The following is a 27,918-nucleotide window of genomic DNA, read 5'->3' as shown; positions in this document are numbered from 1 at the left end:
TTACGGAGTGCTTTACTGTCCATTACTTGACAGAGCTACACTGTAAGTACCCCGCATCCTCTCTTTCCCTTTTCCATAGCGAGGCTGAACCGCTCCCAGCACAGAAAGCAGCCATTCCAATGGCATTTCCATTAGCTAACAGTTTGGCATGGAATGGTTTCAAAATCATGCTCACTTCTGGATTTTCAGCACCATTCGATAACTGTGCTCAACACCGCCCGATCATGTCGGTGGGAGGACTTAATCACTTGAGTATTCAGTGATTGGGTTTAGATTCACGTCTCATCCAGTGACGCCACATCTGATATGGTGCCGATATCCTATGGCGCCGATATTAAATCCTGCACTGATCTTACAGCAACAAATATCACAAAGAGCAAGCGTTTATCTTTTCTGATCTGAAAATGAAAAAAAAAAAAAAAAACAAAGCCCATGAATCCGTGTTGGGGACGGTGGAGGGGACGCTGGTGTTGATCGACATGTGGTCGGTCAACACCAGCGTTGCATACGCATTACATGGATGGGCACCGTTGCAGGTCTCCTATGTTGCAGCCGCTGCAGTTTTTCTGTGGGACTTTAAGTCCCGTTTTCTGCTCGGACGCTAGTGGAAACACAGACGAGAACCGTGCACGCAGCTCCTTGCCAGCACAGCGGCCTCAACACGACCTCAGCACAATAATGGAAAAAGGGTATTTGTGTCCCAAAATGCCCTGGCCTAACAGGAACTCCTAAAAGTGAAAACACTTCAACACATCTGTAAAACTGCCATTTCTCACAAGCCACTTCTTCTCTTTGCACACTCCTTCAGACTCTCCTAAATCTCCTGCCTGGCTGGCCCAAGAATGAGTCAGCATTTCGCCCCCAGAATTCCATCCGGTCCTACGCAGGCTAACAACCCTCCTTGTCCACCATCTTCTCGACTCCCCCTGTCCACGGGGCCTCCCTAGGGCGGGGCCTGCCTGGCCCTCGCACGTCAAGTGTGGCCCCAGGGTCTCAGAGGACATGCCAAGTGCAACATGGGCTTCGGCCAACAGGGCTGAGCCGGGCTGTGTGCAGCTGGAGAACTGCACTGGGTACAGGTGCAGAGAGGGAGAGAGGGAGAGAGGGAGAGAGAGAGAGAATAAAGGAGAAATGGGGGGGGGGGGGTTGAGACAGTGAGAGACTGAAAGGAAAGAAACAGAGGAGAAGAGAGAGTGAGACGGAGAGAGGCTGAAGCCTGTGGGAGACCCTTCTCCGCAACGTGGGAAAGTGGTGGCTTACACACAAGTAAGTGAACCAAGAAAACACACACACACACACACACACGTCAATATTAGGCAAACAATAATGGCCAGATAATCGCATTCGTGCATAACAGCCAACATGAAATCAGCACACCCTGGCTTGATCTGTTCCATGTTATCAATTATTATTTCAGAGCGGGATCTGGACCAAGACACCAGGCAGGAGGATGTGGAGGAGAGCAATATGGTAATAAACACCCATTGCTTTGTGTGTGTGTGTTTGTGTCTGCCGCTGTGTGTGTATGTGAGAGTGAGAGAGAGAGAGAGAGAGAGAGAGAGAGAGAGAGAGAGAGAGAGCGATCAAGGTTCAGAGTGTCTTAGTAGGGGAAAGAGAAAAAAAATGACATTGCACTTCAATCAACATGACAGCTCGTCAGCGTTCAGCAGTGAGTAATGAAATGGACTTTGAAGGCGGCAGCTTCCCTGCAGCTCTCTTTAATGTGGCCCACGTCGACCGAGGCTACCATTTCATTTTAATCATTCAAAAACACATGTGCGAACACACACAGACACCAAGATACAAAGGTTCTGCAGTCATCCAGCCCACACACAGTCAAACTAGGAAACGGGAGATATGGCCTTGCAATTAACGCTATGACACAACAGGCTGACATTTTGGCCAGCAACAATTTTCTCCTGTGGCATGGAAAATCATTTCCTCTCCATTTTGGAAGAGATTAGTGTGTGTGTCTGTGTGTTTGTTGGGGGGGGGGGCGGCGTGGGGAGCTACTACTTTCCTTTTAGGTTTGGGGCATTTGTTCTTCCACAAACTAGCCAACAACTTACCACCTAACCTCAAGTTCAATTATTTATGGTGCCTTTGACATCCAATCAAATGAAAATCCTGCGTCAGAATCTATGTAACCATTTTTCAAAAGGTTCGCAATCCCTGGGCAGCCCCCGCCGTATGAATTATAGCTAGAAGTCGTGTACAGCATATCGACATTACATTAATTGTACACATACGGAACATGATGGGAATATTCATTTTACATTTTCTACATTCATCACACGAATTACATTCATAAACGGGCCAGTGCAGAGACGCCGTCCTCTGCATACATATGTCTTATGATTCACTGATGTAGCGAGCATACATTATTAGTTAAGAGTCATAAGTAAAAGAGGTACACCATTTTCCATTGCTCCAATTGGAATTTGTCTTCATGAAGGCAACAGTGGTTTGGCTGTCAAAAATAATTCCCAGAACATCTAACTTTGCTCGTTCTTTTATTTAAAAAAGAAAAAGCTCCCAAAACTTGCCACTGTCAAGCCTGGATTTATTTTCCTTAACAAAAGGGCCAGCCAAGATGACCCTGATTAAGAGCCAGAGATGCAAGAGCAGAGACCGGGGGGAGAGATGGATGTCGCTGTAGGAGACTGGGACCAACAGGGCAGATCCTTCAACGGGGACAGCCCCTTTCAGACTGGGGCCAAGCAGGGCACTACAAGGCCACAGGACCACAACAATACTTAACATATACTACACACATATATACTAATGAGCCAAAACATTATGACCATCTGCCTAACACGCTGTTGGTCCTCCGTGTGACGCCAAAACAGCACCGAATCGCCGAGGCATGGCCTTTAGGAGACCCCTGAAGGTGTCCCGAGGTATCCGACACCAAAATATTAGCAGCAGATCCTTCAAGTCCTGTAAGTTGCGAGGTAAAGTCACCATGGATCAGACTTGTTGTTCCAGCACATCCTACAGATGTTCAATCGGATTGAGATCTGGAGAATTCGGAGGCCAGGGCAACACCTTGGACACTTCATCGTGTTCCTCAAACCATTCCTGAACAATGTGTGTGGCAGGGCACATTATCCTGCTCAAAGAGGCCACTGCCATCATCATCATTGCCATGAAGTGGTGTACCTGGTCTGCAACGACGTTTAGGTAGGTGGCACATGTCAAATTGACATCCACGTGAAAGGCCGGACCCAGGGTTTCCCAGCAGAACCTTGCCCAGAGCATCACACTCCCTCCACTGGCTTGTCATCTTCCCACAGTGCATTGTAGTGCCATCACTTCCCCATGTAAATGGTGCACACATACACGGCCATCCACGTGATCTAAAAGAAAACGGGACTCATCGGACCAAGTGACCTTCTTCCATTGCTCCAAAGTCCAGTTCTGACGCTCGCGTGCCCACTGAAGGCACGTTGGACAGTGGACAGGGGTCATCGTGGGCACACTGACCGGTCTGCAGCTGTGTGTTGTGACATTTTCCTCCCATAACTATCATTAACATTTTCTGCGACCTGTGTCACTGTAGACCTTCTGTCAGTTTGGACCAGCCTTCGTTGACCTCGCGCATCGATGAGTCTTGGGCGCCAAACACCCTGTCGCCGCTATGTGGTTTGTCCCTCCTTGGATCGGTAGAAACTCACCCCTGCTGACCGGGAGCACCCTACAAGCCTTGCTGTTTCAGAGGTGTTCTGACCCCAGTCGTCTGGCCATAACAATTGGGCCTTTGTCAAAGTCGCTCAGGTCTTTACTCCTGCCCATTTCTCCTGCATCCAACACACTGAGAATGAGAACCGATTGTTCACTTACCATCTAATCTACCCAGACCCTTGACACGTGCCCTTGTTTGGAGATGATCAACGGTATCCGGGTCGCCTGTCAGTGGTCATAATGTTTTGGCTCATCAGTATACACTACACACTCTCACACTCTTCATCTGTCTCGCTTATGCACACACCAAATGTTGAGCAAACTCAAAAAAAAAAAAAAAAGACGAAGAGAGACCGTAAAACACTCACGAATTCCAATCTATACTAGCTGAAATAGCAGCCAACATTTAAATCATGATCTGGCGCCTCTAAGAAACAGATAACGCTTGTTTGTCGGGTTGTTATATGTTACATCCACAGCTGTGTTCGACTACGACAGGAAGTGACAGTGAGACACCAGGCAAAAAAAATAAAAACTCCAGCCACAAAGGGATACCCAACATAACAGAGGAGAGGGGTGTGCTATGTTGCTTTTAGCTTCACCTTCTTGCAGCATCGCTCTTCTTGACCACCTAGGTATCCAGTGACCACACACATGCACAATGAAAATACAAACCATTGCATGTATCAGTCTAAACACACACACACATACACACACACAGCATTGGCTCAGAGCCATGAAAAGGGGACGGGGCTGCGCCGGGAGTAGAAGGTGACAGAGCTCTGGGAAAACGGGGAGAAACTTGGACAGGCTTACTCTGCCGCCAGCTGCACTCACTTCCTATCTCCTGCCAAACCTTTACATGTTTTCTCTCCCTCCCTCCATCCCTCCGTCGTTCCCCACCTCCCTCGCTCGTTGTGCATCCCCCCCTCCCCACCCCACCCCACCCCACACACACACACACACAATCCAAATGCTAATGCAGGGAATACTGAACTGGTGCGAGAAAGGAGGCCCTGTGATCTGGTAAAGATGGCCTTCAAAACTCCAGTTGTCATGAGGACAGCCGGGCAGATGGAAAGGAGAAAAAAAAAGAAAGAAAAGACAGACAGGGAATGAATAGCACACCCCCGGGAGTTTGCAGGAATGAGACAGGGAGACAGACAGTCACCGAGAATGTAAAGAGGACATTGGAGGTTATATAACACCGCTATATGGGTAGACGGGAGGGCGGAAAAAACAAAAAAAGTTGAATCCATTTAAATGCACCCACAGTCAGAATAAACATCACAGAACGAAAGAGTGTCGGCTCGCGTTGTGCGTTCATGTGCGTCTTCCCTGTGGCGGTCCCAGAGAGAGGCCGGCAGCGGGGATATTTAGCCTTTCCCTTGAGAGAGAGGAGATTAAACATTTCCTCACTTGAGCAGCACTCCAAAACAAACATCCAGAATATAGACAGGACCTCCATGCACTTCCCGTAGTGTCGAGTATATATAGCCAAACCCCGCATTACAATAGCAATAATCTTTATTTATAGAGCACTTACCACAACACAGTTAGTTGCAAAGTGCCATATAGATCTAAAGATAAAACAACTAGATCAAGTCTCAAACCGCAGCTAAGAGAGGGGTCGGAGTTAACAAGTGACTGAGGAAGTAAAAGCGAGTCTAAAGAAAGTGGGTTTTATGTTATTTTAAGAACTGACACAGAGCGGGCGAGCCCGCGTCGCTCAACTCTTTTGGGCCGTGCTTCGACTTTGTCCAACATGGTGAGTCAAGGACTTGTGTTTACACGCGGTCAATCTGATTAAGGCGAATAACCGAATTAAGGTGGTAGTTCATCTAAGGTGTCTACAATTATTTATTTTTTTACCCTCCGGTTACATTCACTGGCCAGTTTTGTCTTTTGAAGGTGCGCTATGTAAGACTGTAACCCCCCCCCCCCTCCGCCAGGGCGCCTGGGTAGCATAGCGGTCTATTCCGTTGCTTAGCAACACGGGGATCGCCAGTTCGAATCCCCGTGTTACGTCCAGCTTGGTCGGGCGTCCCTACAGACACAATTGGCCGTGTCTGCGGGTGGGAAGTCGGATGTGGGTATGTGTCCTGGTCGCTGCACTAGCGCCTCCTCTGGTCAGTCGGGGCGCTTATTCGGGGGGGGGGGGGGTTGGGGAAATAGCGTGATCCTCCCACACGCTACGTCCCCCTGGTGCAACTCCTCACTGTCAGGTGAAAAGAAGCGGCTGGCGACTCCACATGTATGGGAGGAGGCATGTGGTAGTCTGCAGCCCTCCCCGGATCGACAGAGGGGGTGGAGCAGAGACCGGGACGGCTCGGGAGAGTGGGGCAATTGGCCGGATACAATTAGGAAGCAAAGGGGGGGGCATCCCCCCCCCAACAGGCACAGGTGAATAAGGGCTCTAAATAAATCAAGACAATCCTAGAAGCTGTTTGAACCCATCACTCCCAGTCTACCTCCCTACACCTCCCATACAGTCTTATGAGTGCTGTGCTTCGTTGCACAGCACTTCCCCACATCTCTTCAATCAACAGCACTGTGTACACACGCTTACTGTTTGGAATATGTGACTATCTTTTAGGGAAGTTTGTTTGTGCCTGATCCTTTATAAAATGGGGGTGATGAGCTTGGGTTAATACAGGAGGAGTAAATTTGCAGCCCCCCCCCCCCCCAAAAAAACGACTTTTCAACTAAATACAAGAAAGAACAATAAAACAAACAGCAAATGAATAGGTTAGAAGTTCATCCCTCCTGGGCGTCCGGGTAGCACAGCAGTCAATTCCGTTGCCTACCAACACGGGGATCGCTGGTTCAAATCCCCGTGTTACCTCCGGCTTGGTCGGGCGTCCCTACAGACACAACTGTCCTCGTCTGCGTGCGGGAAGCCGGATGTGGGTGTGTGCCCTGGTCGCTGCACTAGCGCCTCCTCTGGTCAGTCGGGGCGCTTATTCGGGGGGGGGGGGGGTTGGGGAAATAGCGTGATCCTCCCACACGCTACGTCCCCCTGGTGCAACTCCTCACTGTCAGGTGAAAAGAAGCGGCTGGCGACTCCACATGTATGGGAGGAGGCATGTGGTAGTCTGCAGCCCTCCCCGGATCGACAGAGGGGGTGGAGCAGAGACCGGGACGGCTCGGGAGAGTGGGGCAATTGGCCGGATACAATTAGGAAGCAAAGGGGGGGGCATCCCCCCCCCAACAGGCACAGGTGAATAAGGGCTCTAAATAAATCAAGACAATCCTAGAAGCTGTTTGAACCCATCACTCCCAGTCTACCTCCCTACACCTCCCATACATTCTTATGAGTGCTGTGCTTCGTTGCACAGCACTTCCCCACATCTCTTCAATCAACAGCACTGTGTACACACGCTTACTGTTTGGAATATGTGACTATCTTTTAGGGAAGTTTGTTTGTGCCTGATCCTTTATAAAATGGGGGTGATGAGCTTGGGTTAATACAGGAGGAGTAAATTTGCAGCCCCCCCCCCCCCCAAAAAAAACGACTTTTCAACTAAATACAAGAAAGAACAATAAAACAAACAGCAAATGAATAGGTTAGAAGTTCATCCCTCCTGGGCGTCCGGGTAGCACAGCAGTCAATTCCGTTGCCTACCAACACGGAGATCGCTGGTTCAAATCCCCGTGTTACCTCCGGCTTGGTCGGGCGTCCCTACAGACACAACCGTCCTCGTCTGCGTGCGGGAAGCCGGATGTGGGTGTGTGCCCTGGTCGCTGCACTAGCACCTCCTCTGGTCAGCCGGGGCGCCTGGTTGGGGGGAGGGGGGGACTGGGGGGAATAGTGTGATCCTCCCACGCGCTACATCCCCCTGGTGAAACTCCTCACTGTCAGGTGAAAAGAAGTGGCTGGCGACTCCACACGTATCAGAGGAGACATGTGGTAGTCTGCAGCCCTCCCCGGATCAGCAGAGGGGGTGGAGCAGCGACCGGGACAGCTCAGAAGAATAGGGTAATTGACTGGATACAACTGGGGAGAAAATTAGGGGGAACTCCTCCCCCCCCCCAAAAAAAGAAGTTCATCCCTTCATCAAATCTCAAGGACCTTTAAGAGGATCGTTGGCTGGATTAAAGTGAAAATATTACATACTCGACCTTAATTTAAACCACCGATTTACAGCCTCCTGATCTGAAACTGCCATCTAGCTCAGATTCTTCTAGCGTATTATACTGCTGCGTGTCCACGTGCAGGGAACAACCAGTGTCTCATGTGGACTATAATTATTACTGCTGTTGCCAATGTCAATCGCTTATCAAACATGTCCAACAGGCCTAATCCAAAAAAAATAAATAAAAATTCATTACTTATTTTAATCAAATGTCCAATTTTATCAGTGTTGTGACTTTCTGTTATGGTTTCAATTTTAAACACGAGATTAAAGCTGTCCGTTGTCCCAGCGCTGTAATCAGTGTATTGTCTTGACATCCGGCCTCCGTGCTTGGCTCGATGCGAAGGCATCACCACGTGGGAGCCCGGCGGAGCCCTCCCTCGGTACTTCACTGCTGAGTCATAATGGAGCACTGGGCTCCACAGAGTAAGATTTCCAAAATGTGCGGTTGTTAATTGGATTTACAGTACTGTAACTGACAGCACAAAGAGGGCAGGGGAGGAGGAAAAAAAAAACAACTTTTAGGAGCAAGTTACATGAACTTTTTTAGACGTGCCAACTGGGTAAGGAGCCACAAAACGGCCGTAGTAGCAAACCATTAAATGTTATATGTATGCAGTATGGGAGCGACACCTTATGCACAGAAAAGCATTGCTGGCAATACGACTTGCCCTGGGAACAATTAACACTGCTCATCCAATCACACGACACGCTACACGGTATGAAACCCAAGTCTTACTCATGGTAACATCCTCAACCCTTGTGCCCGTCTAGAGCCAACTACAAGACCTGGTACTGGCTGATGATCCACCCAGACCAGACCCTGCTGCCCTCATTATATGTGGTATCATATGACCCGCTGTTTCACTGGTGTCATTAAGAGGGCCGCTAGTAACTGTTTTCTTAAAAAACAACAAACCAACAAACAAACAACAACAACCATTCTTGTGGCATTTTTCTCTAAATTTGTCTGAGATAAATAGGTAGGGCTGGCTTGAGTTTTATGAAGAGACCATTAAGAGCAGCTTTCCCTGCCTCACAATGACAGGGCCGCTGTGACTCCAGAAGATTTTTGTTCCCAATTTAAACACAAAACACGGGGCCATCTGCATCTTAGTCACGAATAGTCACCATTTTGCTGACCGGTGAAATGGTATACGTCGCTTACTGCTCGCCTTTTGGCCCCCTAAGAATTGATGTAGCTGCAGAGAATTGGTGAGGAAAAATGAATGAACCACGCGTCAAAAACCATAGCATGAAATGTTCCAGATATACAGCTGAGACACCAGAGATAAAGTTATTAATTTTGATGATAGAAATAAAACCAACGATTAAAGCTCAAATCTGTGATTCCCCCCCCCCCCCCCCCCCATCTGTCCGGTAGCTAGAACTACAAACGGGGTGCGACATCCTTTGTCACCTGTGTGCCGTCGGCTCAACCAAAGCTAACACGGCCACTCTAATGTATTACAAACTATATCCAACCCCATGGGAACGCCATTCTACTGTAATATTGATAGTGGAAGTGGAAGATTGGCTGTCTAACAGAAGCATCGCCACATTATCATCACGTTTCAACCTTTTTTTTTTTCCTGTTGCTGCTACACCAGCGTTCATCTTACCTGGTCAGAAATGTCAACGGAGTCAATGTCAGTGTATATGGAGAGGGTGCGGGGGCCTCTCGCTTCCTGGTGTAGTGATCGCCGCGGGTCCGTCAGGACCTTAGCATATGGCCGCTCCTACGCAAATGTGTCCGCAGCAGCACCTTCTCGTGGTACCTCCTGTTTTCACAAAGCCTGCTGCAGGGGCGACCGGGTTCCCGGCGGTATCACCGGGTGGGTCGATTGGACTTGTTAGCCTTGGTTGGCAACCAATCTAGGAGAAGGACAACTCTGATTTCAAACCCGGGTAGATGAAGCTCGTTAGCCTGTGGGGCGGTTTATCTAGGAGAAGGAAAACTCCGATTCAAAACCTCCGCTGCCTTGCGGGTGTACTCGCCTACGGGAAAGGCTTCGGGGGAGAAACCCCGAGGACAAATCTGCATCCGTCTCCATTGCCGGTCGTCTCGCTAGCCCTGCCATTGGTAGCAGGTGGTCTCGGACAAGAGAGTGGGGTTGATGATGCGCAACTCTTCCTCACTTTAATCATCAGTCATCCATCACAGGATGACTAGATGGTCCTCGTCGCTGCAACGGACGAATAACATATGGAGAGGGTCTCCAACCACGGTAGAGATGGCAGTTAGTATTATATAACCTGACTCCCTGATCCAGATGGATAATTACCTATTTATTAATAGTGGGGGGGGGGGAAATCAAAGATTTTAGCTTTATAAACAAATAATATTCAGCTCTACTCAGACATGAATAGCCAATTAGTGAGTTAATCAACCGAGAGGGAGCATTCTGCTCACTGCCAACAACATCAACCCTCCTCTCATCAGTCCTTTTACTGCCCAGCACTGGGCCAACAAAGATGCAAGGGGGTGTGGGTGGGGGGCTGAAAATCCCTTAGACTAATACTGAAAGAGACTAGGGACCAACTAGCTGAGAAAATCCACATTCCTCCAGTAAAAAAAACCAAAAAAAACCCCAGAAACTCAGTTGTCTACTTTATTCCAGTGACAAGTCTGTTCTCTTAGACTGAGGTGGAAGGAGTTTTATCTTTTGGGCTACATGGCAAGGGTGAATCTCAAGTTTCAATGAGGGACAATGGTTGAGGGCTTGAAGACACATTTTGTGTTCCCCGCAATTTGGGGGCTGTTGCCTTCCTATTCAACATCCAGACACAGCTGAATGGTGCGAGTGTGTGTGCAGGCATCCCATTCACTGGGGAAGCCTATCTGTGACCATGACTTTCATAGGAATGAAAAGAAAGTGTTTTTACTGCTGTGACTGGCTCTGCGGTCAGCACGGGCAGCTCCACTTTGCCATTCACCATGTACACAAGGAAGACAGACAAACACATAAAGGCAAAAATGCAAGGATGAGAGAGGCCGGACTGTAATGTCAATGAGCAATCTGGTTCTATCTGTGCAGCATGAACCATCCACAGATTTTGTTTATGTTGGACCTGTGCTCCATTCCTCCACCACCCCCCCCACCCCCCTCAATAAAACACTGCTTTTATGAGTTTACACCCATTTGTACTATTTGGACAGATTCTTTCATTTTCTGGCCCATTGCCTGTGGTAATTTATGCGGTATCTAACCGACGGCATCTGATTTACTGAAATAAGCAGATTGTTTATCTATGTGATGATGGTATGAGAAAAGAAGGTCATTAAAATGTTCTTCCTCTGAAGTCTCAATTAAATTGTGAGCCCTGGCTACCCCCTTTGGTCCGAGAACGCAGTGAACATGGATGATCCAGATATCATATCTGTGGAACGCCAAGTGGACAAAGGAGCACATAGTGTCCCCGATTAGGCTATATGAGAGTCTCAAACCCTACAGGCCATTGGCATATAGAACAAAATAAACCTGAAAGAGGGAGAGAGTGAGAATGTGTGGAAAAAAGGGAGAGAGAAAGAGGCTGTACACGTGAGGAGAACCTCAGAGGACATCCGATAGCTCTATATAGGTAGACACTAGAGGTAATGTTGAATATAGTAATGTGCTCATGGGCACATTTGTCTTTTTAGTCAACTAGGTCGGCCTGATTGGAAATGTAGATGACAAAGTTCATCTGTCTGCGTGTGTGTGTGTGTGTGTGTGTTTTTTCTTTTCCTATACTGCGATTTTCTGCAGTCTGTTGAAATTGATATGCTCTAGGCGTGAGGAGGATATGGTTTTTCCAAGGCTTACTATCTTTCTGTCTCTACAGTCGCTTCCTCCCCCCCCCCCTTACATGTGCACAGATACATGGTGCATGAGGAAATCAGCATTCACGTGTGTCAGTAATATGGCCACATCTACATAAACGCTGGGCACCCACACAGAACCACTGTCATTATATATGCAAGCACACGTACACACACAAGCACGCATGCCTCCTCGTTTGGACAGTCATTGATTCCACAAGGATGCTTCCACACAAGCTATTGGTCAAGCGTGGAACACACCCCTATTGCATTTTAACCCTTCATACACTACACCCACAGGTCTGTGGGCATTGGGTAACAAACACACCAGTGTGGTGTTTAACGCTCCTCACACCGACACCCAAAATCAATATTCTAGTCTGCCACAAGAATGACCGCGACATGGGAGCTGTTTCACTGTGGCACACATATACAACAAAAAATGTAAGACAAAAGAAGCGGTTTTGTCATTCCAACTCTCTGCAAGACAAGTTCCCCTAAATCTGAGGAAAAGAAGAAATTGCCTAACGAAATGAACACGAGTATACATTTTGACCTCAAAACCAGGCCCTCTTCCTAGAAAGTGTTGAAATGCCTCAGAGATCACATGTCAAATCATACAAAGAAAAGGCTAACTTTATTTACTCTGAAAGATGGGAGAACAGGACACTCTTGGCGAAAAGGAGAAAACAAAATGTGCTTATCCACAGTCAATGCAAAAAAATAAATTTCTCTCCGTCATACCAACAATGAAATGGTGATTCGTGTATGTATTTGTGATACGGAAAAGACAACTAGGGGCATAACCTGGGAGAAATTTGGGCCACTGAGTAAACATTCAGATGATATTGCACATACAGGCACTGGATGGAACCACCCTAGGAGTGGGTCCCTCACCAATGAGGCAACCCAATTTTCATCTATCTTTCCTAATGGGAGAGCAGAACTACCCACGGCAGCCTCCCTATCACGGATATTTATCAGAAAAGGAAATGTCACACAGCGGAGTAGCCCCAATCATTCATCCCGCCGTTATGCCAGTTGACATGAATTTCACTGGCATACACAAATGAAGGATGGGTGGTGGGCGCGTGGGCGCATACGGGCCACACCGCGTCACTCCAAACAGGGAAATGCCCATCCAAATTCCAACTCTGAGAGAATGCCGGATGCTGGTCCGCCCCCGGGATGAGAGCAGCAGGGGAGGCTTGGAGAGAAGCGCCACGGCTAACAAGGAGGAGCTCAGGTTGAGTCATTGGAATCAGGTGTTCCAATGATAACAAGGGAACCGGGAACTGAGAGTGCAATGGGAGCTGATGTCACCAGATTGCTACATCTTGATATTACAAGCGTTTTTGTTACTCATTGGTTATTCTGTGTAACTTTTAGATAATTTAATATACCGTTAAGACCAGAGTACAAAGTTTCTCAGCACCAAATTCCAAGAAATGTGTCCCATCAAAAACCGTCATATCATCTTGTGAATCAGAGCTGATGCAGTGTTTGAGGATGAACAATACTGTGACTGAACGATAAGAGGCAGAGCGCTGATTAAAAATGGAGACTTGGATGGGAAGAAGTTATGCATTGGTCTTTCACCATAAATAAGATTCATGAAGATACTGATAAATGAATATCTTGTATTAGTGCCATATTCCTCATCAGGGCGCTTTCTGAATGAATCAATACTAGTCTCAGTGGTGATTAGAGCGCTGATGAATCCGAGCTGCACCGGCCTTTTAATGGTATGAGTGTCCATCAATGTGACTCTGGATCACCCTTATTCATCATAATAGAGGGGGACATGGGCATATGGAAACCTTTCCTTCCCTCCATCGGCATTAAGATGAGTGATGGTGGATATGGCACGTCATGCCGCCACACGGCCAGTTATCAGAGGTGGAGGGAACAAATTCAGTAGGTCTCCCTTTCATCTACCTCAGGGCTCGTTGAGCGTAAGGAACGAGAGACCTGACAAAAACACTGGTGACCTTGAGATAATACTATCATACAAACCACTATTTTATGGCTATTCTGTGTTTCTGGCTCTCTCTCTCTCTCTCTCTCCCCCAAAGTGAGGTTACAAAGAAGATGAGGCCCACTGCTGTGCCTCCACTCTCTACGTCTTAAGGCACTCATCAGTGTGACAGATGACATTGACAGACAGATGCTGGAAAACAGACCACCACCCCACCACACCCAAAGGCATTTGTCTTTCACCCCCTGTTTGTTCTTACATGGATCAAATGCTGGAAGATGTAAGGCAGATGTCAGACTGTCTGCTGACTTGGCTCAGTCACCCAACTGTGGGGATGAGACTGACTTGCACTCAGTCCGTATCCATACACATACATACTTCAGTCAAGAGATCATCATAAATTTGGCATCAGAATAAATTGTTTTCTAAAGAACCTTGTCTCCAGGGTAGTGACAGTAAGATGGATGGTTTACATGCATGTGTTTTTCCCCCGTCTTTAGCTTTACCACAATATCAAAAGCCATTCATACAGACTACACTGGGGAGAAAAGCACCATGTATATAAGAGTCACTACAATGACTTGCTTGGTACACACTTGTTATAGCTACTCAATCACATTATAAAAGCACGGCTATGTCATTAGTGAGGAAACACTGCCCTCTGGAGGGCTTTAAGTATCTTGAAAATACCAGGTCAGCTTCATGAAATGAATGTGGATAAATTAAGGCTGAATAAATGTATTATTGGCTCTGAAAAGTGCGGCTATCAGAAAACGTTCCCTTCAGCCTGATAGCCAGATTTCTCAAGTCCATCCCAGCATCCTTTTTTTCACTTATAGCTTAAATATATAAGTCATAAATCTACTATTACTGCTTTCGGCTGCTTCGGGACAGAAAAAGAAACACGTAAGCCTAGCCAATATGAAATCGATCAGTGGATGAGAGATGGTCTGCTCCTTTAAAATACCTCTTTCATCCCTCTATTTCTCTCCTGTCAAAATAGCATCCTGCCATTTTTTTTTTTTTTTGACTAGTGGGCTGCACTGTACCTGGCTTTTGTGTGTGTGTGTGTGTGTGTGTGTGTGTGTGTGAGTATGAGAGAGTGAGAGAGATTGAGGGGTGAGCCAAGCGAATTGAGTCCCCTGAGCAAACGTGAAGGCACCCTCATCCTGCCGCATTCCTCGACTGGGGGGAAAGGGGATCATTAATCGAACTTCTGTGGCATTTTTATGGAGTTTTGGAAATGGTTGTATGGCTCCAGTGAAACAAAAAGAAAAAAAGAAAAAAAGAAAGCTGACAGAGACTGAGAGCGATGAGACCCCATGAGGGCACCACATTCATTTGTTAGAAAACATATGGAGAAGAGGGACACTTCTGACAAACATTTGGTTCAGTGGGATCAAAGAAGCAGAGCTTTCTTGCACCATCAAAAGACAACGAGATAAACATGAGTGCAGGAAGTAGACTACTGTCATTCAAGACTGGGCTGAATGGAAGATCACAAATCCATAAGTGACATCAAAGTACGACAACCAACAGACACACGGTTATCTAGGCCAACAATTCAACATGCTATTTCTTGATGGAAGATATTTCAAAATTTGAAAATTTCAGATTCATTTAGACCTCATAGACAGTTAACACTTATGTTCTCAATATAACCCTATGCCTCCATGAAATATTTAACTTATCAATACTTTAAATAATGGACAATGGCCTACATCGACTGCCTCAATTTCACAATGCACTAGCCAATGATCATCGTACATCAACTCTGGTGGTGAGGCGACATCCCACCCTCACCCTCGGGCTGACAGGTGGTTGACTCTGGACAGTTTAAGGCGCTTGGCGAGTCAGTGTTTGATAGCTCACCTTTGGTTAAACATCCCTCTGAAGTTATAGTTGGCTCTGTAGTTGGGCATTGGTTTGGGCTCCAAGGGCCTGTAGATGGCTGGCTCCCCTCTCTTCATGGCCAGACCATTCAGCTCCACCGTGGGGGTTATACTGCCTGTGTATGTAGCGTCGGTGACACAGGGGGAGAGACAAGGAACTTTTAAATTAAAGAAACAGAAACAGAAATTAAAGAGTCGTCACGTCACAATCAAAGACTTTCAAATTTCAAAAAGTTGTCTTTCTCTGTTAAGCCCCAGTGAGCATGTTTAGTTTAAACTGACACTGTTCTCACTGTCAATAAAACAACAGCTCAGCTGCTTTTTAAATATATTGCCTGGGATGACTGTTTTAAGAATAGGATTTTAAAACATCAATTTGCAGCCTGCAGCCTGTGTGATGTAAGCAGCCAACATGAATAACAGACGTGTTCCTGCTTCAGCTGTTGCACGGCATCAGTTAAATTCCACTGATACACTTAAACTAATTGAAAAAAGTTATGTAACAGAATGTGGGTTACAAAACAGACAAACACTTTCTTGACATTCAACCAACATTTTTCAATTAATATCCTCAATCATCTGCTTAATGAAATAAATCCTCATCGACTAGTTGTGGCCTTCCTCTATTATCGGATGATTTCGTTTGTTAAGTTAAACGAATGCTTCGATGTTTTGTGGAGCTGGACAGGGTACCTACTGACCCTTTGCCATGTGTAGGTTTTCTACATAGGAGAAACGCAACCCGCTCAGGGGCTTCATTATCTTGGATGGGGAGTTATCCTACAGCGAGCCTCAAAACTGAATAGATTCTCTCACAGGGCTTTCTTCATCCAATCCAGGCCTCGTTGTTTCCTTCACACCACTGAAGCCCCGCAGCGGGCAAGGCAGGTGAGGCAAGACCGGTTGAATTAACTTGGTCTGAGATTAAACGAACAGCTAGACATTATGTTTTGATGAGATTTAATGAGATCTCTGTTGGCCTTGTGCTAAAACCTGGAAAACTACAACGAATGTAGTTGCTTCAGCACAACACCAAGTTCCTGGACTTGTGTAACTGCAGATCTGACCGTGTTGAAACACTGCCGTCAACATAACAAAAGGAAATGCACCACATGTAGAGTCGTGATGATCAAGAGGTGACGCCACCTTCTGTGCAGAGCATTGGCTCAGCAAAAATGTCCCAAGACACTGAAACCTGTAAATACGAACTTATACGTCAGTCAAGTTTTTCCAAAAATGAGGAAAAATGAATTCAGACGGGACCCTGCGTTTCGCTAAAAAATATTTCTCTGTATGCAAAACTGCCAAGACGTATACAACTACAGCTGTCTAGCGAGGGAGTAAACACATAATAGTTAGAAGCAAAACTGTGTTTTGCTTCCTGTGTGTATTTATTCCGCTTAGTAAATTATCGCACCTCATTTCATTTGATTTGTTCAGGCAAAGCAGTAAACAGTGAACATATGTTGGCCGCCGCCGCCGCAGCTGATACACAGCCTAAATTTACTCATCGCAAATCTGTGTTTTGCTAGCAACCAGGCAGAAGATTAGACATTACTAATGCTTTTCAGACGTCTTTTCCTTCTACTTGGCACTCCTATGGACAAGCCTCACCTGCAAACAACAAACTTGGTGGAGCGTGATGCCAACGTCAAACAAGTTCGAACCAGCATTTCGCTCCGTCTTTGCTAGTCGAGTGAAACAGCCAGTTTGTAACTGTATACATTTGCCACTATTCCAAGCCTGTCATATGTTGCAGCATAATAGGCTTACAGTTCATACAACGTCCGTTTTCAAATATTAAAATGAGACACAAACAATGTTTAGAGCCTTATCAGATTTCTTCAGCCACGACATTCAAACCCGCTGCTTTTTCTCCCCCATATCATGTGAAAGTCAGCTGCCTGGTGAACTCAACCAATTCTCAGTTCATACTGTTAAAGGTAGGGCATTTTTTTCTGCTATTCAGACATAGGTTAGGGAAAACAATTATTGTGACTTCGTAGCTTTAACACCCCCAGGAGCTTTTGCCATCCTAGATTTAGTCAGAAAATTCAAGCATGTAAGTAAAAAGAAAATGTGATCATGTTAACTAGCAGAAATTCAGCTAAAGTCCGTGTGTGTGGCGTGCCGTAGGGGGCAGTACCTGGGTTGCTGTTGACATCCACTTTGGGGGAGCGGGGCGCCGGCCTGGGGAGGACACTCTCAGCCAGGGCCCTGGAAGCCGTGGAGTGCTGGGCTTTTTTAATGCTGGTGCCCTCCGCCTCCCACACCTGCTCCCCAAGGGACAGCTGCACCGTAAAGATCTGTAACAGCGCCACCCAGAGGGAGAGAAATTACTAAACACAACCCGAGCGAGTCTCCTCTCCAATAGATGGGCCACGACTGACCTGTCGGAAACCCAGAGTACATAGTCTCGGGGAGACAAACAGGGATGGCTTTGAACATTTGTATTTTTCAAACCCCCCCCCCCCCCTCTGTGTTTTCTAATCAGCTCAATGTTCATACATGACATAACCAACAAACTTTAAAGTGCTCAAAAAGTGAAACGCATGCCCAAACTTTAAATAACCCCATCTTAACACTAGTTGAAAGGAGGGACCTGCTCCTCTCCCCCACTCTTTCATAGGGCTGAGTAACTGACTTGTGTGGATTTCACAATAAAAATGATTTCAGAGTTTGAGCACGATGAATTTATAAGCAATCATCTCCGGCATTAGACAAGAGCTCCTAAAAACAGAGGTGATCCTTCAGAAATACTACTCTTTTTATTGTTCTTTACTTAGCAAATAATATCAATAGTCATCTAATTTTGCCATCACTGTACAATGTCTCAAACATCTCAAATTTATCCGATTAGGAACCTTTTTTAACGTAACAAAATTTCAATATTTGGAGACTTGGAGCACCTTTTTTGACCCATTAGTTGTGTTTGCCTTAATTACAGCAGTAACACCCCAAAGGACTATGCTTCTTAATTATCATTAACATCAACACAACAGGGAGAAAATACTGGCCGTACCCACTGTCGCAGTAAATAAGGGGTGTGAAAGATGTAATCTGTAATTTTTATATAAAAAATGCCACATTTGATACCTTTTCCTGCTGGCATTTCTGTAGCAACAGCCATTCAATGTATTAAGAGTTCTGCAATTGCTCTTAATTTACATCACCACATTCTAGAAATTCACAAAAAAAAAAACTGAAATTTTTTTTGTATTTACAAGAATAACTTTCTCCCTTCCTGAAAAGTACAATAATTTTTTTTTTAAGTTACCTTATCCTGTACTTGCGGGCGCACACAAAAAAAAGAAAAGTCAAATGAATTAGGCACGAGATTGAAAGAAGACAAATGATCTACCTCCACACTGAAACCAGCCAACAGCACATCGATGTACACGTTCTTCTAAAAATGGCTAAACATTACTGACTGTCAAATCAAACTCGCCCCTTTTGCAAAATCCCACCCGGCCTTTCCATTCAGATTTTTGTAAAATCGAGGAAGTGGACAGTACGCTGAATACCACTTCATATACACTCACCGGCCACTTTATTAGGCACACCTGTCCAACTGCTCGTTAACGCAAATTTCTAATCAGCCAATCACATGGCAGCAACTCAATGCATGTAGGCATGTAGACATGGTCAAGACGATCTGCTGCAGTTCAAACCGAGCATCAGAATGGGGAAGAAAGGTGATTTAAGTGACTTTGAACATGGCATGGTTGTTGGTGCCAGACGGGCTGGTCTGAATATTTCAGAAACTGCTGATCTACTGGGATTTTCACACACAACCATCTCTAGGGTTTACAGAGAATGGTCCGGAAAAGAGAAAATATCCAGTGGGCGAAAATGCCTTGTTGATGCCAGAGGTCAGAGGAGAATGGCCAGACTGGTTCGAGCTGACAGTAAGGCAACAGTAACTCAAATAACCACTCATTACAACCGAGGTATGCAGAAGAGCATCTCTGAACGCACAACACGTCGAACCTTGAGGCAGATGGGCTACAGCAGCAGAAGACCACACCGGGTGCCACTCCTGTCAGCTAAGAACAGGAAACTGAGGCTACAATTCGCACAGGCTCACCAAAATTGGACAATAGAAGATTGGAAAAACGTTGCCTGGTCTGATGAGTCTCAATTTCTGCTGCGACATTCGGATGGTAGGGTCAGAATTTGGCGTCAACAACATGAAAGCATGGATCCATCCTGCCTTGTATCAACGGTTCAGGCTGGTGGTGGTGGTGTAATGGTGTGGGGGATATTTTCTTGGCACACTTTGGGCCCCTTAGTACCAATTGAGCATCGTGTCAACGCCACAGCCTACCTGAGTATTGTTGCTGACCATGTCCATCCCTTTATGACCACAGTGTTCCCATCTTCTGATGGCTACTTCCAGCAGGATAACGCGCCATGTCATAAAGCTCGAATCATCTCAGACTGGTTTCTTGAACATGACAATGAGTTCACTGTACTCAAATGGCCTCCACAGTCACCAGATCTCAATCCAATAGAGCACCTTTGGGATGTGGTGGACCGGGAGAGTCGCATCATGGATGTGCAGCCGAGAAATCTGCAGCAACTGCGTGATGCTATCATGTCAATATGGACCAAACTCTCTGAGGAATGTTTCCAGTACCTTGTTGAATCTATGCCACGAAGGATTAAGGAGGTTCTGAAGGCAAAAGGGGGTCCAACCCGGTACTAGCAAGGTGTACCTAATAAAGTGGCCAGTGAGTGTACATACAACTGTTAAAAAAAACACATATCGGCAACAACTCAAAGGGTTTCTTCAAGTTAGTCTAACATGAAATAAAGTCCATCAGAAAACATTAATAACTTGCTGAGTCCCGAGCTATAATGTGAAATGACAAGAAAGCACCGATAACTGATTAACAGAACTTATCAGCACAACTGGAACCTGTCTCGGATTTCTTGTATTACACGACCAATCACGGATTGATTTATTCCATATCTTAATCCAAACACTAATACCTGTTCATTTTGTGAGGGCATCATGAACACAAACAAAATTAATGATGTATCCCTACGAGTACCCCTCTGTGTCTTCTGTCCCCGCAGTTAGAGTTTAGACACCGGTGCCATTTCCAAGCTCCGTACCTTGGCATGTGCAGGGCCTCTCTCATTGAGGAGCTTGTACTGTGGTTGGATCCTATTGAAACGGGCTAACTCATTCACCAAACACATTGGAGTTTTCTCTTTAGGGTTTGCCATGTTTTCCTGGGGCGGGCCTGAAACCAGAGCACAACACATCACATGGGAAATGAAGCTCTGTGGCTAAGGTACATGGAATAGGGAACTGTATGAAATGTTTTAGCAAACGTCATTTTGTGGTAAATGAAACGTTTCATGACTGGCTGACTGACTCAATAAATTGTTACAAGCATGACAAACCCTATGAATACCACCTCTAATACATATCAGTTTATTTACATCTAGAATGACTGACTTAAGATGACAGGTTGATGACTGTTACGCTGGCTGACTTCTTAATGTAGCTCATTCATTTTAATTGCGGCATGATATGTTTTAAATGGCCTGGGCACCAATCGGTCTTATCTTTTTATGTCAAGTGTAACTAATAGCTAAAGTGTTACACAGCCTAACTGTCACTCAGGGATCAATACTCTCTTCCATCTATTCTTTAGGCAGTCTACCTGGTGGTGGGGTAGACACAGGGGCGTCCCCATATCCGACTGAAGGAGCAGGGCAGCCGGGTGTGGGGGCCGGGCCTGTGCCATTGACGGAGGGCTGCAGACCCAGGGGTCCTGGGCTGGCCATGGCCGTAGGGGACACTCCGGGAGAGAGGCCAGGACCAGCCAGGGGTACTGAAGTCTGCACTTTCACTTGAGCCATGCTCTATTCCTGAAAACAACAAGACAACAAATCAATTAATGACTTCAGCTCAAGGCAGGTCAGTCAAAATGTTTGTTCACAGCTAAATCCAATTATATCATATACCACAGTTATACCTAGTAGTTGATAGAAACACAGTAACTATTTGGTAATGATGAAAATTTTTAAAAAGTCACTTTCGGACAACTCAATCATTTGAGCAAACACCCACACAGACTGCACTTTGTGCTTCACAGTACACTGGCCATCTTCACGTGGAAAACATCCACCACCAATGACAACACTGTGTCTTTGTGAATTTAAAACTGTTCAGTCTCATTTAGCAGGTTGCTCTGTGGGCATAGCTAGGACAACAGAATTCAAACCGAGTAGGCCAAGGCCCATCTCCCATTCTGTTCCACTGGCAGCTAATGCATTCAGACAATGACCCTTTATCTGGAGGAGCTTTGCTCATATCACTGCTGCTAAGCTCCCCGGAAAAGAAGGAAGCCCTGTTTCAGCGGCCAATGGTCCCTCGATAACGATTTCAAGGAAAGGAGGTCTACATGAGCAATGACACAGAGGATCCATGATGCCTTGTTCAAAAAAAAGAAAGATGAAAAAGACCAAAGTAACACGCTATTAACTTATTTCATATGTGGGTGATTTCTGGGTAATTTCGTAAATAGCCTTTTGGTTAAAGATTAACAAAGCTCTATTGCCAACAGTTGAGCGGTATGAATTTGGCCACTGTTTCCAGGCTGAGGCTGAACAGAAAGCAACGGACAGGTGGATATGTTAATCTGTGAAAGTGTGTCGCAGTGCACAGCTCAGTATTCAACCAGTGTATGAAATATCGCTTTTGATCCCAGGACAGAAATAGCAACACCAGGGCTACCTGATCCAAAACACAACAAAGTTGGCTCAGTGTGAACCTGACTATCGTTCCAGTCTGCTATCAAACCAATACGTTTTATAATTAAGATGAACTCCATGATTTTCTTTGATTAATTAGTTGTTTCATCCAAGTGAAACATATTGGCGATGTGACAACTCTGTTGGACAGCCAATCAATGTTACAGTACGACAGTGATCGATATAGTCAGGTGTAGGAGGAAGCGAGGAAATAGACCTATTGCAACCGATTTCCTTACAAACAAGGTGTAGCAGCCATTGTGGCTCATGGGTATCAGCTCAGCAGCAAACAGCTCCAAGTCTTGTAAAAATGGATCCTTGGACCAAAGCTAATGCACGCAGTCTAATGTATTAACAACTTCAAACTAATTCGAAACAATAATCTACAGTATTAAGTCAGGTCAAGTATCTCGGGGTCTTGTTCATGAGTGAGGGTAGGATGAAGCGGGAGATTGACAGGCGGATTGGTGCAGCATCAGCAGTAATGCGGACGATGTACCAGACTATTGTGGTGAAGAGGGAGCTGAGCCGGAAGGCAAAGCTCTCAATTTACCAGTCAGTCTTCGTCCCAACCCTCACCTATGGTCATAAGCTTTGAGGAGTGACCGAAAGGGTGAGATCGCGGATACAAGCGGCTGAAATGAGTTTCCTCCTTAGGGTGTCTGGGCTCAGCCTTAGAGATAGGGTGAGGAGCTCGGACATCCGGAGGGAGCTCGGAGTAGAGCCACTGCTCCTTCGCATTGAAAGGAGCCAGTTGAGGTGGTTCGGGCATCTGATTAGGATGCCTCCTGGGCGCCTTCCTTAGGAGGTTTTCCGGGCAAGGCCAACTGGGAGGAGACCCCGGGGTAGACCCAGAACTCGCTGGAGGGGACTACATGTCCAATCTGGCCTGGGAACGCCTTGGGATCCCCCAGGAGGAGCTGGAGGGCGTTGCTGGGGAGAGGGACGTCTGGAGTGCCCTACTTAGCTTGCTGCCACCGCGACCCGACCCCGGAGAAGTGGTTGATGATGAGATGAGATGAGGATGATGATGTTTCTAACATGTATGTTTGCTGCTGCACCAGTGTTTGTGTGACACGGTCAAAAATTTAAACAGTGGTGTATGGAGAGTGTCTACAACCATGGTGAAGATGCCAGTTAGTGTCATAAAATCTGACTCTAGGATCCAGCTGGATAAAATAACAATTTATAAGGGGACAAAAAGTGTTGGTTCCATCTTTCAAATGAATGATATCCACACACTTCTTCACACCTCCAAACTTGTGATAAAGGTAGAGATGTGTGGGGCAGGATATATAAAACCCTGGCCTACAATGAGATGTGGGTTTGAAAAGAAGTCAGACTATAATGTAATACTTCCACAGTGCAGCGCTGGGGTCTGGTAACAACTCGTATGTCTTGTGTAAGGACACTTGAGCAGGGCAGATGTTTGTTGGCACAAGGGCCTTGATACCAGTTGAAGGATGATCACTTTAACCTCACGGCCACCCCACCACCAGTTTTCTATGCACAGATCTCAAACTTCTACGATTTCTAATACCAATTAATTATCCATCTATCTGTTGTCTATACCCACTTAATACAATTCAGGGACACAGAGGGCTGGAGGCATTGGATAGAAGGAAGAGAAACCCGGGACAGAACGCCAGTCCACCCCAGGGCCCCCGCACACAGTCATGCTCACACCATTCACACCTATGGGAAATTCAGAAAATCCAGTTCATTTACATCTGTTCATTAAAAAGACGCTTTTATCCGAAATGACTTCTAAGAGTCAGCAATTGGCAGATAGATTATAGTTTTACCAATTGGCATCCTCTAACAAGAGTATGGTGATTATCTCATCGTTCAGACTGCATGTCAAGTCAAGCAAATTTAGTGTAGGCATGCCTAAGAACAGGACGGAGGAAATAGGAGAATCAAAAGTACAAAGACGTATGCTGTCACAAGTCAGACAACAGGCAAATTACGCCATGAAGCGCAAGTAGAAAAGGGCTCAACAGTTCACACAAATGCTAATGATGTTAAAGTAAATAGGAGTACGAGCTCAATAGCAAACCCAGCCCCACTTCATAATCACAGCAAAGTGTTAAGGTAGGCCTTTAAGAGGAATGTTTTAGGCCTTTTTTTGAAGGGAGTGACTGAGTCAGTAGCTCCGATAGAGACCGGATGTTCGTTCCACCATTTTGGAGTGAGATGAGAGAAAAGGCTCATCCTAGAACTTCAGTCAGTTTAGAGAGAGGACAGATAGAAGCCTACCCGAGGCAGAATGAAGGCTCGCCTAACATGCATGTCTTCAGACTGTGGGCGCAAACCTAAATACCTTAGGGGAAATCAAACAAAACACATGGAGAACATACAAACTCCACAACGATGAGCTGGAAATTAACCCAGTACCCTCTTGCCTAGAGGCGACAATGCCGAATACTAACCTACCATGTGTGTCTGACATTCTTGTGTAAGAAGTGGGGTTGTTGTGAAACGTCTAAGTGTGCTGGTGTAGTGTTGTGTGTCTGTCACGTCTCACTCTCAACCTTCGCCACTGGCTAGCAGAAATGTGAACAGGAGAGCTGAGCACGTAGGTCTCTCCCTGCCAGTACATAGCCTCTCCAACAGCAGGCCCTATGTAGCGCCTCCTCATGGTGACACACGGTAACTGGGTACACCTTGGACCCTGGCTGAACTACAAGGGACTCGGAGGAGGTCTGGCCCCTAGATGTGCGGTACGCAGGCCCACCGGTGTGTGGATATTCCCTGATGCCCACGAACCAGCCCCCAGCTATGGGTTAAATAGTGCCACAGCCTAGTGGACACCTCGGGGGAGGAATAGGCTACGGGAGTAAACCCCTATAGATAATCAACGTCTACAGTGCTGTCGTTTTTTGTTTTTCTCGCCCTTTTGTATGTGTTTCAGTTGGAGAGTACTGCTGGCGTCGTGTGTGGCTCTGCTTCTCCCTGTCGTAGCCCCCCTTCCCATCCACGCCTGTATGTCTGTGTTACGTTTACTATCTGTTGTCTTGTTTCACCCCGTTTATTGTAAAGTGACTTTGAGTGTTAGAAAAGCGCTATACAAGATCGATTTATTATCATTATTACTACCATGTCAACCCAGACTAATTATTATATTCTGAAAAAGCCATATCATTCACATTATGATAGGTCTATCGTAATGATTCGTTTTTGCATGGCTTCCAGGGATAAATGGTGCAAATGTGACATTTGTTCCCAGTTGAAGGCCACTGGTTCCCTTGGCTTGTGGACTAGGGCAGCGGTGCCCAATCATGTGCAAGTCAGTGTGTTTGCAGGTAATCATTCTAACCCAGCAATACTCCAGCTGATTTAAATGATTAACACGCCTTAAACCAGACAGGAGAGGATAAAGAACAAACAGTGAAATCAGCTGGTGCAGCTTTGACTGACATGAACACCTGCATACACACCCACTTCCACGGCACATGGCCGGGCACCACTGGATGAGGGGGAAACCTATAAACCAGCGGTTCCCCATCAGGTCCCACTAGTTCTGCAGATTAGCTATCCTGCCAGGTAGTGGGTGACAAGTCACCTGTTGCACCAGGTCTAAAGCCTCCCTGTCTGCAGACTGGAGTAGCTGACAGTAAGTGAATGTAGTGTAAAGCCTCCCTGCCTGCAGACTGGAGTAGCTGGCAGTGAGTGAATGTAGTCTAAAGCCTCCCTGCCTGCAGACTGGAGTCTGCCTGCAGACTGGAGTAGCTGTCAGTGAGTGAATGTAGTCTAAAGCCTCCCTGCTGGAGTCTGCCTGCAGACTGGAGTCTGCCTTGCAGACTGGAGTAGCTGACAGTGAGTGAATGTAGTCTAAAGCCTCCCTGCTGGAGTCTGCCTGCAGACTGGAGTCTGCCTGCAGACTGGAGTAGCTGACAGTGAGTGAATATAGTCTAAAGCCTCCCTGCCTGCAGACTGGAGTCTGCCTGCAGACTGGAGTAGCTGACAGTGAGTGAATGTAGTCTAAAGCCTCCCTGCCTGCAGACTGGAGTCTGCCTGCAGGCTGGAGTAGCTGACAGTGAGTGAATGTAGTCTAAAGCCTCCCTGCTGGAGTCTGCCTGCAGACTGGAGTAGCTGACAGTGAGTGAATGTAGTCTAAAGCCTCCCTGCCTGCAGACTGGAGTAGCTGACAGTGATTGAATGTAGTCTAAAGCCTCCCTGCTGGAGTCTGCCTGCAGACTGGAGTAGCTGACAGTGAGTTAATGTAGTCTAAAGCCTCCCTGCCTGCAGACTGGAGTCTGCCTGCAGACTGGAGTAGCTGGCAGTGAGTGAATGTAGTCTAAAGCCTCCCTGCCTGCAGACTGGAGCCTGCCTGCAGACTGGAGTAGCTGACAGTGAGTGAATGTAGTCTAAAGCCTCCCTGCCTGCAGACTGGAGCCTTGCCTGCAGACTGGAGCCTTGCCTGCAGACTGGAGTCTGCCTGCAGACTGGAGTCGCTGGCAGTGAGTGAATGTCGTCAACTGTCCGGGGAAAAGCAGGTAAACAGCAGTAGTGGCGGTGCTCAAGGACCGGAATGAAAACATCTGCGTGTCCAAACACACGAAAGGGGTAAAACTGATTTACAGCTGCCGACACGGAGGGCACCGTCTGCGCTCGTGTCCCCGACAAGTGCCCCCGCGCATCCCCGCGCCACCCGAGGCTGTCAAGGTCCTAACCCGAGTTCACCCGGTTAGCCATCTCGAGAAGGTCCGCTGCATGAACGCGACACAATGCCGCGCGGCCGGCGACTTGAGCGCGGCACAGCCGGAACACCGTCTCGCCGCACCTTCCAGGTATTACACGGTCCCCGGGACGCCGAGCCGTCGCCTTGTCACCTCGGCTGTTTCAGCTTAGCACGCGGCTAACGTTAGCGCGCAAGAAGAAGAAGGAGGAGAAGGAGGAGAAGAAGAAGAAGAAGAAAACGGGACAGCGACATTTCCCGAAAATGTCATCTCCCGCAAAACCCAGCCACCGCAAAGGATGGGGCGCAAACGCCGTCACCTATGCGCGAAACGTGTCTGTGTAATTTTATTTACGTATATATATTTTTTCTCCGCCGAAAAATAAACAAGCTAGCCACCGCCGGCTAAGCTAGCTAAGCTAGCCGGCTGAAACTCCCCACATCATGGCTGACCGACGGTGCCAGCCCCGCCGCTAGCATCTCCGCGTCGTCCCCCCCGTCCGCTGCGGGGGGGAAAAAAAGACCCCGAATTTAACGCGCCGCCGCCCGGGGAAACGGCGCACACACTATCCGACAACCGCGGAACATTTTAACGTGTATATAGTTTACCTTTGTCCAGGGCCAGACCCCAGTTACACCTCCAACATTGGCAAACACTAAAGAGAACTGGATGGCAGCAGGGACGGACCACGTTATATGGGCTCGGTAAAACGTGCAAAATGTGACCCTCTTCGGCGTAGGGGGCCAGCAACTTGCCCGCACACCCCGGCGAGGTGCGTCTAACCCCCAGCTGAGACGCAAGATGTGCACATCTTGCGTTTAAAGGGCTTATTGTGCGCGGAGAAAATGTGCAATGACCCCGCCGGGGTGTCGAGAATGGTTCGGTCTTGCCTTTTGCTTCCTGGGAATCTTAGTGGAGTTTCAGTCTCCGCCAGAGACTTGCCTCTCTGCAGGAGTCTGTCGTGACAGTCGTA

General features: G+C 46.9%; 1 protein-coding gene and 1 long non-coding RNA gene across 2 annotated transcripts in view; one reads left to right on the top strand and one right to left on the bottom strand.

Annotated features, from left to right (window-relative positions):
* The window catches only part of stau2 (staufen double-stranded RNA binding protein 2), a 94,295-nt gene extending 66,601 nt beyond the window's left edge, over positions 1 to 27,694 (bottom strand). Inside the window, exons 1-5 of the mRNA XM_056299279.1 lie at positions 27,554 to 27,694; positions 21,171 to 21,378; positions 20,614 to 20,744; positions 17,639 to 17,798; positions 15,473 to 15,608 (exon numbers count right to left, since the gene is read on the bottom strand). Of these exons, the coding sequence (XP_056155254.1) occupies positions 15,473 to 15,608; positions 17,639 to 17,798; positions 20,614 to 20,744; positions 21,171 to 21,369 (626 nt within the window). The 5' untranslated portion in view covers positions 21,370 to 21,378; positions 27,554 to 27,694. The remainder of the gene's footprint in view (positions 1 to 15,472; positions 15,609 to 17,638; positions 17,799 to 20,613; positions 20,745 to 21,170; positions 21,379 to 27,553) is intronic.
* LOC130129694 (uncharacterized) lies at positions 1,143 to 14,000 on the top strand. The gene is made up of 3 exons (XR_008812075.1): positions 1,143 to 1,266; positions 1,418 to 1,470; positions 13,698 to 14,000. It is a non-coding gene; the product is annotated as an uncharacterized LOC130129694 (long non-coding RNA).
* Positions 27,695 to 27,918: the final 224 nt, after the last annotated feature.

This window comes from Lampris incognitus, chromosome 19 (assembly GCF_029633865.1).
Source record: "Lampris incognitus isolate fLamInc1 chromosome 19, fLamInc1.hap2, whole genome shotgun sequence".
Taxonomy (NCBI): domain Eukaryota; kingdom Metazoa; phylum Chordata; class Actinopteri; order Lampriformes; family Lampridae; genus Lampris; species Lampris incognitus.
The sequence above is the reverse complement of the archived record's forward strand: the minus strand, read 5'-3'. Positions and strand labels throughout refer to the sequence as shown.